The following is a 17,228-nucleotide window of genomic DNA, read 5'->3' as shown; positions in this document are numbered from 1 at the left end:
GTGCGATGTGTTCACTGCTACAGATACACATGTGGTAAATGCAGACTACAGATACCATGGCAGTGCCAGGATTGTGAGTGATTGCTGAAAATGTTGTAATGTACTCACTCGCTTTTTATTATTATTTGTAAATATGTGTACAAATGGTTGGTTTTTTGTACTGTTTTTATCAATAAATCTCAGCAACAAAGGACCTACACCCATGTGTGTTGATTTCTCCCTAAGATGGCAAACTGAAACACTCCAAGTTGGTGACTTTTGGAGATTTATTTCCCTGGATGATTGAGAATGCATCAAGATGAAACACAAAAGGGAAGTTCACAGCTTTTAGCAGCTCCCCCACCCCCTCAATCACACACCCCCACTCCCCTCCCTCCAGAATTCCTAAGTAACAACCTAATATACATATGAATGACTAGCCAATTTAGCTTCCACTTCCAGCATTTGACTGCTCTCCGGCTTTTAAAGGTAGAAACGCCAATGATGGCTCCGCGGGGGTTTAAGTGCTCTAGGCAAGTTTTTCTGGGCATGTCCCACCGGGAGGAGGCCCCGGGGCAGGACATAGTGGAGGGATTATATCGCTTGGCTGCCCTGGGAATGCTTTGGTATTCCCCCGGATAAGCTGGAGGAGGTGTCTGGGGAGAGGGAGGTCTGGGCTTCTCTGCTTGGGCTGCTGCCCCCGCGACCCGGCTCCGGATAAGCGGAAGAAAATGGACGGATGGATGGAGAATGAAACATTGGGAAGTAGTTATTTAATATTTAAAAAACAGAAGTGTTATGTAAAACTTTTGCATTAAAACACACATTATGATCTTTGCTGATAATATGTTAGCTGATGCCTGTTCTCTTTCCATGATGGCAATGAAAGTTGATTCTTGAATAGGCCTAATTGGCACGTTAGTTCTCTCTTGTAAAATTCATATTTTTACGTTTCAAGGAATTTTAGGGTATTATTTGTGCTATTTCCACTATGTTACTTGTTAAGCCATTAGATATAAATCGCTTAGATAAGTCAATGTTTTTGCAATCACCAGCTGCTGAGGCATCAGCTTAGTTGAAAGGAATATTGACAGAGAAGGTGTGGATGCATTTTAAAGTTGCCAACGCATTAATTGTCCAAGCTACAGAGGAAAGGACTTGTAATAATGTGTTAAATTAGTTCTAGATTTGTACTTTATTTTGTGACCAGTATGACTCATGGCTAATGTTAGGTTGAAATTATTAAATGTTGCCATTATTGTACTTAAATTTGTAAGCCTTGCCTTAAACTGTATGCTCAGAGACATTCTTTTGTTTCTATTGTCCTCCCTAGCTTGTTGAATGGTGAGGGGGGCTATTTGATGAAAGCACATTGTTGTTAATATTGGGGTCAATTTTTAATTGTTGTGATGTATATTTGAAGTTGGTGGGATATGTGTGTTTGTTACGTCAGCCAAGAAAAAGAGTTTAGGTTTGGATATTTGGTTAAGGGATGGATTTATCCCTGTATTGATTAGCAGAGTTGGACTCGGGCATCAGATAATAAACTGGCGGTTAGAGTCCACAGTGATGCTTTTAAAATGATTTAAATTACTTAGGACGGGAACGGCGATTCCTAGGAGCGTCGTTGCTCAGCGTGTGGCAGTGACTGGTGATCGTGGACGCATGGTCATCCCTGGCGGCATCCAGTTAGCCCGGTTGGTAACCGCGGAACTTCGGGCACCCGTTAAAAACCAAGTGGTCATTGACCACTTCCTTACCGCGCTTTTTGACCGACAGGGGCGGGGCCTCGGGTGTGACCATTTCAACGTGGCTGTGAGGTGAGCCTTAAGTAAAGCTTTAAGGCGTAAGTTTATACGCCGATAAGTGGGACTTCCTGTCGAGCTGCGGGAAGCGCTTATAAATTAATATACGGCTTAGAAATCAGGCCGCTGTCCCGGACAGATGACAGCTGTAATTGACCAGCAAGGTGGACGAACCTGGGCTTAGAGGCTTTTAAAATAGTCGAAAAGTTAGGTGTACCGGCACTAAGGTTTTGAAGATGAAGTGAAGATGTGATATGGTAATGGAAATAATTTATCTTGGCAGTCAGTGGCAGTCTTTTGTTATATATAAATGTGTGAATGTATAAGTGAAGTGTAAAATTGTTATTTGGATGAATGATTAAAGATGCACATTGTTTTGAGAGAAAAGGCGGTGTGTGTGAGACGATGAAAGTATTGCGTGGATGATGCTACGAAACTGAGCTGAAAGAATGGTGATATGTGTGGAAAACTGTCGATTGTCCTGATGTCTGAAAGAGCTTTGCTGAGCACGCTGAAGATTTTGATGTGAATGCTGGCAAATGAAAGAGCTTAGTATATTTAAGTGTGTGTGCGTGTAATAAGGGTGCATTGTTTTTAGATCAAGACTTAGCAGAATTACAGAGGGTTTATAGACTGTAAATACACCCCCCCCCCCACAAAAAAAAAAAAACAACAGCCAAGAGTTCGATTAGCCTGTAGAAACAGGAAGGAGAGAAACAGAAAAATATGAGTCTGTGTGGCTATGTGTGTGACAGGAAGCTGTGTATGTGTGACAGGAACTTTGCATGCCCATAAAAGGACACTGGCTGATGCGCGTAGTGTGGGTCCAGAGAGAGAGAGACTTAGGTGCACTCTTCTCAACCTGAAAACGTGAGTACAGCGGCAAAAGCATAGATTAACAGAATTGGGAGGAAAACAGGCCAGGCTTTGGCTTAAAATTTGACAGCTTCACCTCTCATTGTCTCCTTATCCTGAGAAGAAGCTTAAAGGACAGTCAATCTCCTGATGAAGACAGAAGACAGACAGAACACCGTGTACTTGAAGAATTAACAGCAAGCAAAAGACAGTGCAACTGAACTATAACACTGAAGACTCCAGCAGTAGCATGTAAGAAAGCATGTGATGCAACATGCACTGTGAATTACAGGCTGTGGAGAACAGTGGGATAAATAACTGTGTGAAAGCACTGGAAAGTACTGGAGTTTCATATTTGCCATGCTTGGAGTAATCCTCGAAGAAAAGACTGAAAAGATTAAGAGAGAAGCAATGGAGAGAAGAAACAGCTGATTTGGGCCTGTGTTGATCTGCGAGGCCCCACAGGAAACTGTGAGAACAGTGAGAGGTGAACCTGGACGTGATATAATGAAAGCATATGGGAAAATTGGATTGAAGGTGGAGACTGAACTCATGAAGGTTTAGAAATGTTCACCACATCACAACAAAGAGGTTAGAAAAAAAGGTTAAAAATAAAGATTAAAAGAAAAAGAGAGAAATTGACTAAGAAGTACATTAATGAATAGAAAACACACATATACAAATTGTTACATGCAGTAGCGTTTTTTGATACGGGCGACATGGGCGGTTGCCCGGGGTGGCATCATGGTGGGGGGCGGCATCACGGGCATCGGCAAAAAAAAAAAAAAAAAATTGCTCGTGCTCATGCTGCCCCGACGTCATGCCAGCGCATATTGGGAATGGCATAGGTACCGATCGGTTTTCTATCGCCCATTTGCTGGGAGTAAGGGTGCCCTCCGTTTGCGAGGTGCGCCTGCTGTTTGCGGCGCAGGGAGGAGAGGGCGGGGCGGCGGGGGATTCTCTGGCTGGCTGGAGCTTCATCAATTAACCAACTCGCAAAATAAAAACAAACCAACAAACATGAAAACACCAGACATTATGATACAGACTTATAATTTGCACCAATGTTTTTTCGAAATTCTGTACGCGAAAAGTGAGCGCGAGAGCCCTCGGTGCACCTGCTTGCTGCTGAAGTCAAAATAAAACTTTATTGTCATCTCCGCTACATACAGTACAGAATATAGAGACACGAGACGATAAGGCTCCAGTTACAGCAGTGCAAGTAAACAAACAATATATATAAGAAGAGTAAGAAAATAAATACACACTTTAGGACCGGGGTAAAGGGATCAATAACAATTTAAAATTTATATTTTACAGTTTGATGATTTAAAGTCTCACACACAACCCGTCAAAAGGGGAGGGGGGTCCTGCTGCTTCCAAATAGAGCACATTTCATTCATAATGTTGTAAATCCAAGCCCATTATGTATTCATGATTTGAATCCTGGGTTGTGTGAAATCCCAGAAATACACCTTAGACAAAGCGAATCTGTGAACTAAGGTGTGGGTCTGTTAGGTTATGTTGTGGTGATCGTCGAGTTGCGGGACTTATGTTCATACTGGAGTGCAAAATGGAAAACCAATGGAAGATGGACAAGAAAAGTTGAAAGCCATCAGGTGCTCAGTTTAGAAAAAAAAGAAAAGAAGAGGAGGAGAAACGAGCAAAAGATACAGGTAAGCAGATGTGTCATTGGATAATGACAGGTCATCCTGAAACTATCAGAATCAGAATACTTTATTAATCCCTAAGGAAATAATGTGGATTACAGTTGCTCCAAGAAGAAATGGTAAAAATAGTAACAGTAACAGACTAAACTCCAAACAATACATTATGTTACAGATTTTAATATTAATTAGTCATTGTCAATTGTTGATTTGTCCTGTTCTCATTGTATGACGAATTATGATGGCTGTTTGGTAGCCGTTTGCATACTATGCATACTCTCTCTCTCTTCATATGTGTGTGTGTGTTTCTCTGGTGAAATTCAGTATGGTTCCGACAACAGTTTTATGTCAATGGACAATCCTTAATGTGTGTGTGTGTGTGTGTGTGTGTGGTGGTGGGGGGGGGCAGAGGGTGTGTTCGCCCAGGGCGCCAAACAGGCTAGGACTGCCACTGGTTACATGTGAACATCCGTCACTAAACTTGACAAGCGAGCTCTAACTCCTGGTTGAAGACAAGGGATGCTGTTATTTAAGGTGGGAAATCAAAACTTTGGTTAGCAAACTTGGGAAAGAGAAAACTGACTGCTTAAGTGGGAAAATTGTGAAGGAATCTGAAACACTGCAAAAGAAACATATACAAAATCACACACACAAACAGAAAATGCATTAACCTTATAAATACAAGAGAGCTCATGAAGATTAGACAGCATCTTGAGCATGTGAGTCTGTGTTAACATAGTGTGAATTTAACACACTTAAACTTTTAAGTCTGATTTCAGACTATGTAAGTATTAGTTAAACCGAGAGTAGGGCAAAACTTTTGTGGCCCTGAAGTTCTAATCCCCATAACATATTGATAGATTAATTAATAAGCAAAAAGTTTCTGTGTTTAAGATTTTTGGGGTTGTTGTTTTAGTGATGGGTGGATTCTGTCAGTTAGGTTTGGGTTGTTTTCTTATTTTAATAGTGGGAGTTTTATTAAACATGGACATGTCTAGAATTGGGCCCTGTAAAATTGTAACAGTGCACTTAGAGAAATCCTGTCAGGTGATTATGTTTTGTGCTTTGATCAGCTAATAATCAGCTCTCTTTTTCTCATTTTTGTTCTAAGTAGGGCTGCACGATTGAATTAACAGCGCTGTAAAAAATTTTGGGAGAGCAAATACAAGGTGAGCTTTTCCAGATTACAATGGGCTGATGAGAACCCATCTGTGGGAACCTGGTTCCTGTTTAAAATGATTGCACCGAGTCAATCCAGTCAAAGATTACAAAGAACTTTTTTCTAAAAAAATAAAACAAATGAATGAGCTCATGTTGCTGAGGGTTGAGAATCTGTGATTCAACCAAGTGACCAAGGTTTTTTCCTTTAAAACAGGAGCAAAGTAAGGAAAGCACATATATTTTGGTTAAGTCTGGTAAAGTAAAATTAAAATGTGCCGTTACATTAAGAGGAGCAAAATGAAATCAAAATATGCTGTACGAAGAACCTGACTGATAACTGTTCTGTCTTAAGTTTTGTTATAACACAGGTATTACAAATGGGAAATGTGGGTTTTTAAAAAAATGAAGTTAGTGTTAACACACAGGTGTTGTTTCTAGGCAGCTCTGAATGGAGCCAGGGGTTTAAAAGATTTAACATGATGATTAAACTGATTTTATTCCTAAACACAGGTTTGGAAGCCCGGAGCAAATGTACCCGAGGGGAGAATTGCTGAGGGTTTTAGAGAAATAATTTGACTAAGCTTTTTCTATTAATTTTATAAGAGGTGGTGAAGTATTTTCAGTATTTTCTGTTTCAGTAGCTGGTCTTTAGTGACACACGAAGTGTGTCAAGAAGGGGTGATTTTGGGTTTAATTTGAAATAAGGGGTTTTGTGATCATGTTATGATTTTCTGGGTGTTTGATAATTTAGCTCTAATAAAACTTACTCATAAGTAATTGCTTCTATGCTTAAACTTAATTGATTGAAAATGCTTGTTTTGTTTTCTCTTTGATTTTTTTTAGTAGAATAAGTAAAGGGTCAATGTAAAAACAAAATGCTTCTAGACACAGATAACATGAAGGTTCACTTGTAGGTCAGAGTTAAGACACATTTCGCTTGGAAACTTTTGCACTTGCATACCAACAGTTTTTTTAATGCACGCTTACAGACACAGACATGACGTAGATTAGTTTCTGGGGTAGAGGTGAAAAACAGTTTGCTTTGTCTTTGTTTAAAGTAGTAAGTTGAGTACAGGACGTACTTGAGATGATCAGATAAGAGAAGAAGAGAGGTTTTTTTTGTTTTTGGAGTGTCAAGGGTTGTTAATAGTGTAGCTTACCCAAATGAATAAAATTGCAGATTATATATGTATAAATGATAGACCCTAGAACATGATAGGTTGAACCAAGTTTGAAGAATTAAGAGAACAATTGATGAACATAATAGGTTATGGAGGCATAGCAGAGAGAGGCGTTTTCCTTTTCTGTCCATTACAGGAGAAGGAGCAGGTTGGCGAGAATCCTGGAAGCACCGGACTGAACGGGACCACAAAAGAAGCACAGAGCACAAAAGTTCAAGGAAATTTGTTGTTTAGGAGATTAAAGGCTTGTTAAGGTTAAATGTGGCCATAAAAATAATGAAGAGCAATATGGGCCCTTTAGGGGATAAAGTTAATTATAGCTGATTGGATTGGAGCAGTGAGGGAAGTCAGAAGTGGGGTTAAATTGTGACTCTGGGGTCAAAAGGGGATGGTAGGAAGAGAAGCAATGATAGCTCACAGCCCAGCGTAAACGCGAGGTGCTGTATAAGGGCTTGATTTATTTGTTTGATTTATTTGTTGTGGATACAAGTAATTATGCTATAGTAATAAGGGAACATTGAAAGTGTACAACTCGTTGAGGGGACGGAGGACCTAAAGGGTTGGGCAATTGAAAGGTTTCATTTTTGATATGATTTCTTTTGTTGTATTTTAGCTATTATTCTCACATGGAAGTAACCTTAATGGGAATAATTACACTGTAATCCCTAACAGTTGTTCTAGCTCATAACTAATAAGCTCATAACACTCAAATGTCGTTTTGTAGTTGAGCAAACTATAAAGTATTGAGCTCTGTTGGCTTTTATGCAACTTTAATTGAATAGGGCTCAATATTTTTTAGCTAATTTGTTCGGAACGCTCAAAAAGTTTAAGAAGCATATATTAGTGATGTTCTGGTGGGTGGAGTCTTGTTGCTCCCTCAGGAAAGCTGAGTCAGCCATCTTGAATTTACCTTGATGCAGGGAAGATTTGGCCAGCCCGTGTGGATTAAGAGTCCCCAACTTCAACCTACCACGACCACCACCTTATTTTTTTTCATCAACTGCCCTAAATTTGGTAAGTCTAATGTGTTTTTGTTTTGTTTAAATTTAATTTCGATAAACATTCTTTTTTATTTTTTTACTGGAAATACATTCGTACTTTGTGCACAGTGAATGTTTGTTATAAATGAATTCGAATCCAAGTAATTGTAATGTTAGAAGTTTTCGAATGTGACAAATACGTAATGTTATTTCAAATTAGAACGGTGTAACGTTTTGGCGGTTTTCCCTGGGGGACAACATTTCCCATAATGCATTGTATTCTTGCCCGGGAAGTTGACGGTGGCAGTTCTAGCTCCATGCGTTTGAACTTTCTACTAAAATTTTCTACTGTCCGTTTCTACCGGTTGTCGTATTCGCCGGTAATGCACGTGCGTATTGTGAGTATACTTATTTCAATAAGTGTCCGTGTTACACAGTCAGTAGTTTACGCTGTTGAGCTATGTGTGTGTGCTAGCATGAAGCGAACAATAATAAACAACATGAGTGTGTTATCATGATGGTAATTAGACACATGTTTGTATTTTTTCGTAGTCTCAAATGTGTGGTTGTGAGATAATCTTGAAGTTCTTTTAACAGTTTAGAGGGGTATTCCACTAAGCGAGCTCTACAAGTCAAGCCTTGCGGAAAAATGCATCGCCTGATTCAGCCTAACATTACACACTGGTCGAACTCGGTGCTACAAACGAAGTTCAGCTAAATTGTTCGCGCTAATTCGACAAGGCTCAACCAGCCAGACTGAGGCGCCTCCTTGACACCTTTAAGCCAGACCCTATCGATCTTTGCTAGATAAATTGAAATGAAATGAAAATAAAGAGCCGCGTTCTGCTCCCAGGCTAAGAAAGAATCATTGATGCAGACTGTGCGGATCACAAATACTCCCTAACCTGTAAGGCAGGGGTGTCCAAACTTTTTTCACTGAGGGCCACATATATAAAAATATAGGAGGGGCTGGGCCACTTACTAGAAATTAGGTAAAAAACCTTAACTTTAGTGTATTAAAGTGTATTAAAGATCACAAAATCACTTAAAAGTGGTCGAATATGTTATATTGTTGAATATAATTAAAGACAAAACCGCCTTCATCACAGCTTTCCATAAATGGATCTTTATTGATTCATTCAGAAAAAGTTTTGGTAGCTCATTTTCAGAACAGCAGCTTCAGATTTCTTCTTAGACAGAAGATTTACAGCACAGAGAAAAAACAATAAAGGGGAAAATAGGACGGGTAAATTTCAAGTTTGTTATTTAAGTTATTAAGCTTAGCAACACACCTATTAACATTAGTTTGAAACGGTTAACATTAACAGACTGAACTGGACTTAATAACAGGAGTGCATATAATCTTAGTAAATTATTGTGGTGAGTATCAGCTGCGCTCGGTATGTAAATTGGGCCATCCAGCTGCGGTGCTGATTCGACGTCACTCGTGCCAAAAATCCAGACAAATGTCACTTGATCAAGGACCAGATCTGCATCAGATGAGATCAGCTGACTACGTGTGTGTGTGCTGTGCAAAAAATGTTTTTGAACATTAACAAGTCGTCTTTGTGCACATATTGTTTACAGATATCAGACTGCAAAGAGCGCTACAGAGAGTCAGCATTTCACCAGTTGTCAGTGGGTGAGTTTTATAATTTGTGTCCTAATTTAAATAAAAAATAAATACAAAGAAACTAGAGAATTTTGCCCTGAATTATTCAAAATTTTTAGATTTTTTTTTTTGCAACAGAACAGACAAAATTAAATTACTGTGTGAACTTGTTGGCATAATTATGTTCCACCTAATTTAAAAATTGACATGCATTTTAAGTACAATGCGTGTAAACAGTACATTTTGAAAAGCCAAAAGTGCAAACAGGGCTGAAATGGTTTTGACTGCAAATGTTTTAATTGCAGGGGTGAAGTTGGCCCAATGGAGTGGAAATGCAAGTTGTGTTCTGCAACTTCAAATACTCGGGGACAATTATTTTGGCACTACACTGTATTGCATACCCAATATTCACGAGTGTCCCCCCTGCCATGTCTCTATGACAGTTGCATTTGTACTTTTCCATCATTCGAGGCAATGAAAGCTCATCTGTCAAGATCACATAATGATTCACATAGAGTTGATGCAACTGAAGGAGCACGTGGTTGTTTTATATGTCCTTTGTGTAACTTCACACAGCCCTTTTCTGAGGGAATTCTGTTTGGTCATTTGAGAAATCATTTACGAAGTCATGAGATGGTACCATGCCCATTCAAAAACTGTAATTACAGAACAAATAGTTACTCAGCATTTAATGCACACAAAAGTAGAAAGCATAGTGGTGATTCAGGCTTTGGTGAATGTGTTGTATTGGCATACAACGATAGCGCCCCAGAGCTAGTTGCAGCAGAAAGTCTTCGGGAACCTGCTGAAACTCACAGTCCAGGGTCTGCAGACACATTTGATCTCGATGAGATAAACAGTCAGTGTGACCCAGACATGTTAAAGGCCCAGCTGAATCATAACTTGGCATCGTTATTTCTAAAGATGCAATCTATTCTTCATGTGTCAGAAATGGCATCTCAGGAAATAGTGGAACATTTGACTCAGATATTTTTCTTGTCCCAACCGATACTCAAACATGACATCAGAGAGGTCTTAGAGAGTCATGATATCACTGTCAGTGAAGCAATTCTAAATGAGGTTGTCAGTACTGTTATGGACTGCAATGTTATTGTCAGTGCCACAGCTAAGGGGAAGCCGTTATCCTCAACCAAGAGAAGGAAAACCTTCATCGAAAATAATTACCCTGTGGTAAAGCCTGTACAGTATCTGCTACAGCCAGGACACACAGCAGTACATGTTCCCATTCTCAAAATTATACAAAAAATCTTCAGTCATACAGATATTCTTGATAAAATTAAAGAAACAAAGGTGGCACAAAACGGTGTCTATGTAAGCCACCAAGATGGTTTGTACTTCAAAGAGAACACATTCTTGTCTTCAGATGAGTTCAAAATAACACTAATTTTGTACATTGATGATTTGGAGATAGCCAATCCACTTGGCACATCGCGCAAAATACACAAAATCTGTTCAGTATACTGGATGCTTGCTGATCTTCCCAGTAAATACCGGTCAGCCTTGCATGTGATTCAGCTTGCTGCTTTATGTAAAGTGGCTGACATCCAGACATTTGGGTATGAAAAAGCACTTGGTCCTTTGTTGAGAGACCTCCGTACCCTTGAACAAGATGGGATATTTATTGAGTCTATTGGTAAGGTAGTCCAAGGAACAGTCATGTGTGTGGTGTGTGACAATCTTGCAGCCCATGAGTTGGCAGGCTTTTCAAAGTCTTTTAGAGCAGAACACTTTTGCAGGTTCTGCACAGCAACACAAGTTAAACTTCAGACTCATGAAGTTGCAAGCGGCGAGTTCAGTCTTAGGACAAAAGACAGCCATAATAGTGATGTGCATGCCGTAATGCATGGGGTCAGTCGGAGTCAAAATGGTGTTCAGGCAGATTGTGTCCTGAGACAGCAACTAGAGCATTTTCATACTGTCACTGGCTTTCCACCTGATGCCCTCCATGATCTTTTGGAGGGCATTGTGCCTACAGAGCTCGCCCTGTGTATTGGAGAGATGATCCGTCGCAAATACTTCACCCTTGAATATTTGAATGACAGAATTCTGTCATTTCCCTACCAAGGAACAGACAAGCTTGAGAAACCTCATAAAATACCACAGAGCTTTGCTTTAAAGAAAAGCATTGGTGGTAATGGCCATGAAAATGCCACATTGCTTAGACTGCTCCCTTTGATTATTGGAAATGCTGTTCCTGAAGAGGATGGGATATGGACTGTGCTAATGGACTTAAAAGAGGTAGTAGAGTTATCACTGTCTTCAGAATTCACAGAGGAGTCCATCCAGTATTTACAGTCGAAGATCCAAGATCATAGACAGATGCTGAAAGAAGCCTTTCCAGATTTCAAACTCCGTCCTAAGCATCACTACATTGAACACTATCCTGACCTTATACGTCTTTTTGGGCCCCTTGTACACTTGTGGACAATGAGGTTTGAGGGAAAACACAGTTTTTTCAAGAGAGTTGTACACGATACACAAAACTTTAAAAATGTGTTAAAAACACTCGCCGACAGGCATCAGTACATGGTAGCATTTCATCTCAGTGCCTCAGGATTCTTCAGACCTCACCAGCAAGCATCAAATGTCTCCTCTGTACTGGTATCAATGCTTCCAGATGTTGCAAAGACACATGTTAAACAAATAACAGCAAGCAATGTTATTTACAGCACATCAAAGATCTGCATTGATGGAACTGATTATAATGTAGGAATGTTTTTGTCTGTTGGACAAGAGGGAGGACTGCCTAAGTTCTGTAGAATTGAACAGGTTCTCCTGGTTAATAGTAGTGTTGTCTTTCTTTGCCAAAGGCACATATCGCACTACATTGAACACCTGAGATCTTACGAACTTTTCCCAAATAATCTGGCTGTTCACACCCCATCAGAGCTAAATGACAAAACACCTCTCTGTGCTTACAACGTAGATGGAAGATTGCTCTTGACACCAAAACGTTTCATATTATTACATTGAAGATTTATTGAAGCAGGTTAACAGCTGACTTCAACATTCTCTTGGAGCTGTGCTGGGCAGTGGGTCCATGAATAAACTGCCTCACTCCAGCAGGTGTCCTTCCATACTTCCCATCGTTCAAGTGAGGCTATGGACTTGTGTACATTGTTTGTATCACGTTTACTCTCCATAAAAATTAATGTTTGTTTTTTTTTTTTTTCCCTTTTTTTTTTTTTTTCTTCCCCTAGGAACCAAAAGATGGCTGCTGCCCAGAAGCATGTGCTGCGTGTGTATGTTGAACAAGACACCGCCCTGAAACTTACTCTACTTGAGCGACCAAAGTCAGTGGAGGAGCTGAAAGAAATAATTCAAGAGAGGTTCATGCCAAGACTGGATGGGGACTTTAGCCTTCACTATGAGGATCCGGACTTTGATGGTGATCTTTGTCTCCTTGTGGACATCCAGGAGTTACCAGAGAAGGGCACATTAAGAGTTGTCAGACCTGAAAGCGACACCTTCTCTACTGCATCTTCTGACACAGACATACTCCCACATGTACCTGCGATACAGCGCCAGAAGAGTTGGCCTGATGAATTTGTTGTTCCTAGTTTTGGTTATGAAATGGATCATATACTAGAAGAAGGAAATCGAGTTTATGAAGAATCAGGAAAATTGCTGAAGTTAAAGAGATCACAGAAGAGTGAAATCCTTAGAAAAATGGCAGAAACAATCTACAGTTTTAAAGCATACGCACATGACAAGGAATTGGCAATGGCTGCTCAAGCTTTGATTAGAGCTCATCCATGTCTCAGAATGACAGCTGGTGAAGACGGGGCGTTGGGATGGAAACGCCACATGGGGTACAAGCTTGCATCTTACCGTAACAATCTGGCCAAAGCTGGGGTTGCAGAAGTAGCCATCAACACAGGGAGGCGGAGCCGAAACAACCCCAACAATGATCACCCCCATCAAAACATAAAGAAAGCTCGAAAAGCTGAGGTCAACTACATCACTAACCTACCGAAGGATCAAACCCCAGCCTCTCTGGAAAAAATGAGAGAACAGATCATGCATGAAGTCGAAAAGACTGAGAGAAACTACTTGGTCATAGGCAAGCTCATGGACACAACCTGTGCCCTACGTCGCCAAGAAATTGTTGGAGCTGTTGTAGCTCCACGAGTGAGAGACGTCGTGGACAGATGGCCAGCCCTACTTATAGAGTCACAGGTAAAAATAAAATAAAATTAAAAGTGTGTGTGTGTATATATATGTCTGTCTGTCTCTTTACTGTTCTCCCAGTTTTTAAAAGTCTAGATTTTCAAACAATTTACCAAAAAGCAAATGGCAGATGTAAAATGACAACACATCACTGTGATGTTTTTTTTTTTTTTCCCCATTCATAGTAAACAAAGTCTCTAGAAGTTTATTTATTTAAATTTCCTTTAGATAACATTACAAAGAATGACGAATAACTTTCTATTTTGGCCTTGGTTCTGATTAGAATTTCTCTGGTTTTGCTAACCTGAGAACTTTTTAAAATACATTCACAATTCTGTTCCTAATTCATCTTTGTTCATTTCTGTGTATTTCTGTTCATGTACAGGTGGTGGCAGAGTTCCACCGAATCAACAATGTTAACCTGCGCACTCAATTCTACAAGGAGCTGGACAGACACACCCCTAGACTCATCACTTTGTTCCGAGACAAGGCCATCAAGACTGGCAAGATTGCAGAGGAGCTAGCAAAGCTCATGAGAATTTATGACATTCGGGTAAATTTTTCATTTCACATGATTCAGGATTACATTAACCGATGGTTTGTACACAGCTGTAAGAAGCCATAGTGTCAATTGCTTCAACTGTGCTCCGAGATTAAGTGATTATGCCATGGATACAAGGTTGTCATTTTAGGAGAAGGACATCTTGACAAAATCTATCCTATCAAAATATCCAAAAAAATCCAAAATACAGAATTTACCATCTATGGCTAGGGTAGGGTAGGGTAGGGTTACCCTTCTAGATTGACAAGTTTAGCCCGTTACACAAAAAGTTTGGACACCCCTGATCTATAACAATGACAATCAGAACATGGCTATCCAACACTTTGTTTTTACTCTGCATTTGTGTAAATACTATTCTAATAGATATTGTATGTTCATCTAGGAACAGCATGATGTAAATACAAGACGGGCCCTCGTCCTTCGTGCACTTCCTGTGTACCTGCGTGAAGATGCCTCCATGTTATTCAGGACTTGTGATGTAAGTGTACTGGCCTCAGGATCAACCCCTTTGCCTAGCTGTTCAGTCAAACATATGACATCGCTCAGAACTCAAGGAGAACCAGGGTGTATATCAGGAAGGAGGTTCAACACAGTCCTCATCTGACTTGTTTTCTCCCATATATCAACTATTGTTGAATAAGATTGCAAGAAGATTGTTACGCATAAACCAGAAAACATGACAATACTTGAAAGATTATTAAACAAAAACAAATCCACAGATAAAAACTATCTCCCTTTTAAAATTCAAGTGTTCTATTTTTTTGGGGGTGCCATGTTGTGGTCAGAGAAATGTTTGGTAAATAACAAAAACAAAAATCTTGGCATATATTTATTATTGAAAACATTTATTTAAACATATGTTTTGAAGTCAAACCCAAATTAAGATTATTGTAATGCATCATGATGTATCGCCATATCAAATTAAATCGTTGACATTATAATCCTACAAGAAACGTGTGACTTATGAAGATTCACACCTCTAATCAATAGCATGATTTGTGTCCTTGTGGGGCTGAACTCATTCTTGTATTATTTTTGTTTTGCAGTCAGCAGATGGTCCAGACCTCACTGACACTCCTGTGGCTCTGCTGACAGTTGTCACGGATGACACTACTGATTCGGCCCTCTTCAGTCCCGAAAGCATCTGCATTGTCATTGAGGATGAAATACTTGTGAATGGTCCCACAAATCTGGCTGAGTCATTTCTCCTGCTCTTTGGGTACATCTATGCACTAGACCTACAATACCCAAAGAAACTTGAGCTTACATTCACATTTATCCAGAAGGTTGTGATGTGCCTTGAGGACAACAAACCACTGAAAGTGCGTCTACTGACGCTGAAGAATGATTTGTTCAATGAGTGAATCACTCAGAATGGACTACTTGTTGAGCTGAGTATTGAGGAAGCTTTTTTTTGTTTGTTTTTTTTCCTAATCATTGGGCTTTTCTACTTCCAATTTAAAGTGAATGACTGCTCATTTTGTGGACTATTCATGTTTAACGTTGTGTTGCCTAATACCTCAATGCACTACCTGATGTTTGTTCCCAGTTATGTAAAGTTGTGTAAACCAGTACATGGATGCCTCATTTCTCCTGCTTTTTGGGTAGTTCTGTGCACTAGACCTACAATACACAGACTCTCGAGCTTTTATTCACATGTATCCAGAAGGTTGTGACCCTTGGAGTCTTTTTCTCTTGTTTTATTTATGAAGCACTTTTTTATGAGTGAGCTCTGTTGTTTGTGCCTTTTTAAAAGCACATTGTGTTTAATAAAAAGTTGTTAAATTGTTAGTGTTGTTACTTTCATGTTTTCTAACACTTTTAGCTGATTATAATTTACTGGGCAAATAGTTCAGAATTATTTGTAAGTGTATTTCCCACAGTATTTTAAAAATCTTGAAGATTTTCCCATGTTATAAGTTAGAAAATATGAAAAAGTTTGAGTTCATTTCCCACATCATATGAGTTGCAATATGTAAAATATTTTGAGTGTATTTCCCACCTTAATTAAGTTGAAAAATATTGAACATTTTGAGTTTATTACTCCCTAATTATAAGTTGAGGAATATCAACATTTATGAGTTAACATTGAGGTAATTTAAGGCAACTGCAACTACAATTTTTATTTTAGTTAAACTTAAAACTTTTAAAAACATCACTAGAAAATTGTTGTGTAATCTGTTACACAACAATTTTTGAGTTCTGTGAACTTATTAGGTTTTACAGTGTAGGGTTTATGTCGTCTTTTAAAAAAGACAAAAAGGGGAAACTGTTGGGGTTTGAATATATAATCTGAATGCTTATTTGCTGATTATATTGTTTTAGATACGAGAGGCCTAACTCTGAGTACAGTCTGTGCCAAAAGGGACTGACAGGAAATTACATGCTTTTACAGGCAGAAAGTGAAACTAAGCAGAGTGTTTGATCTAAACTTAAAGTGTATGTGACGTCGAGAAGTACATAAATAACCTGGCTTCCTGTTTTCTGCTTGAGACTGGCTGATTTGAGCAGGCGTTTCTGTGTGTGCTCACTGCTCAGTCTCCATTTTTAAAGTAAAAGACCACTATGAGCCGTGTCTTTTTTGGCTGTAAAGAATACAAAAGAACTGGGATTTAATAACACTCACTCACGTGCACTCACACATACACACAGGTACGCGCATACAGTCACTCACGTGCACTCACATAGACATACGGGTACGTGCACATACAGGCACTCACGTGCTCGAGCATAGACATATGGGTACGTGCTCATACAGGCACTCACGTGCTCGAGCATACACACACAAACACAGAGTTTGCAGCACACCGTGGGGGTTTTATGATGGGGTCGCTTCTATAAAGCTGACTGTAACAAACAAAAGAGTGGAAGATTTGCAGAGGGACACCGGCCTTGCATGTCTCCACTTCTAGAAGATGCATGCTTAAATGAAGATGAATAAAGATGAATAAAGGTTTTGTGAAAATGACTACTGAGTTCTGGTGCCATCTCTGGATGCCCGAGGAATAAAAAGAACTGGGGTGAAACTGATTTCGTAACACTTGCTTTCTTTACAGGAATAAAGTCTGAACTAGAGGGCCTGCTGAGGTGCAGACCCAACAGCTAGTTACAAGGTTTTTCAGTTTAAGATAATTTTTCTTGCACAATAATAGCTATTAACTACTGACTAAAGCGTACAATATGCATATTTCAGTGTGTGAGTGATTCAGCGGTTTAGTAGACAGTCAACAGTAAC

At 39.5% G+C, this 17,228-nt stretch overlaps 3 protein-coding genes across 8 annotated transcripts in view; 2 read left to right on the top strand and 1 right to left on the bottom strand.

Annotated features, from left to right (window-relative positions):
- Positions 1-17,228, bottom strand: part of LOC120727019 (CMP-N-acetylneuraminate-beta-galactosamide-alpha-2,3-sialyltransferase 1-like) — a 46,522-nt gene that overhangs the window by 15,464 nt on the left and 13,830 nt on the right. The gene's annotated exons all lie outside the window — the stretch shown is intronic.
- LOC120727016 lies at positions 7,307-12,341 on the top strand. The gene is made up of 2 exons (XM_040021127.1): positions 7,307-7,662; positions 9,216-12,341. The coding sequence occupies exon 2, from the start codon at positions 9,562-9,564 to the stop codon at positions 12,232-12,234; it is 2,673 nt and encodes an 890-aa protein (XP_039877061.1). The 5' UTR covers positions 7,307-7,662; positions 9,216-9,561; the 3' UTR covers positions 12,235-12,341.
- On the top strand, positions 7,786-15,784 carry LOC120727017. Of its 2 annotated transcripts, XM_040021128.1 has the most exons (4): positions 12,421-13,440; positions 13,817-13,984; positions 14,376-14,471; positions 15,040-15,784. In XM_040021128.1, the coding sequence occupies exons 1-4, from the start codon at positions 12,472-12,474 to the stop codon at positions 15,355-15,357; spliced, it is 1,551 nt and encodes a 516-aa protein (XP_039877062.1). In that variant the 5' UTR covers positions 12,421-12,471; the 3' UTR covers positions 15,358-15,784. The 2 variants fall into 2 exon arrangements, 1 of the variants encoding a protein (XP_039877062.1); XR_005694413.1 differs by lacking the exons at positions 12,421-13,440; positions 13,817-13,984; positions 15,040-15,784 and adding an exon at positions 7,786-9,270 and having other exon boundaries at positions 14,376-14,663.

Source organism: Simochromis diagramma, unplaced genomic scaffold (genome assembly GCF_900408965.1).
Source record: "Simochromis diagramma unplaced genomic scaffold, fSimDia1.1 OVJJ01000753.1, whole genome shotgun sequence".
NCBI lineage: Eukaryota > Metazoa > Chordata > Actinopteri > Cichliformes > Cichlidae > Simochromis > Simochromis diagramma.
Note: the sequence above shows the minus strand (reverse complement) of the source record. Positions and strands in the feature narration are given on the sequence as shown.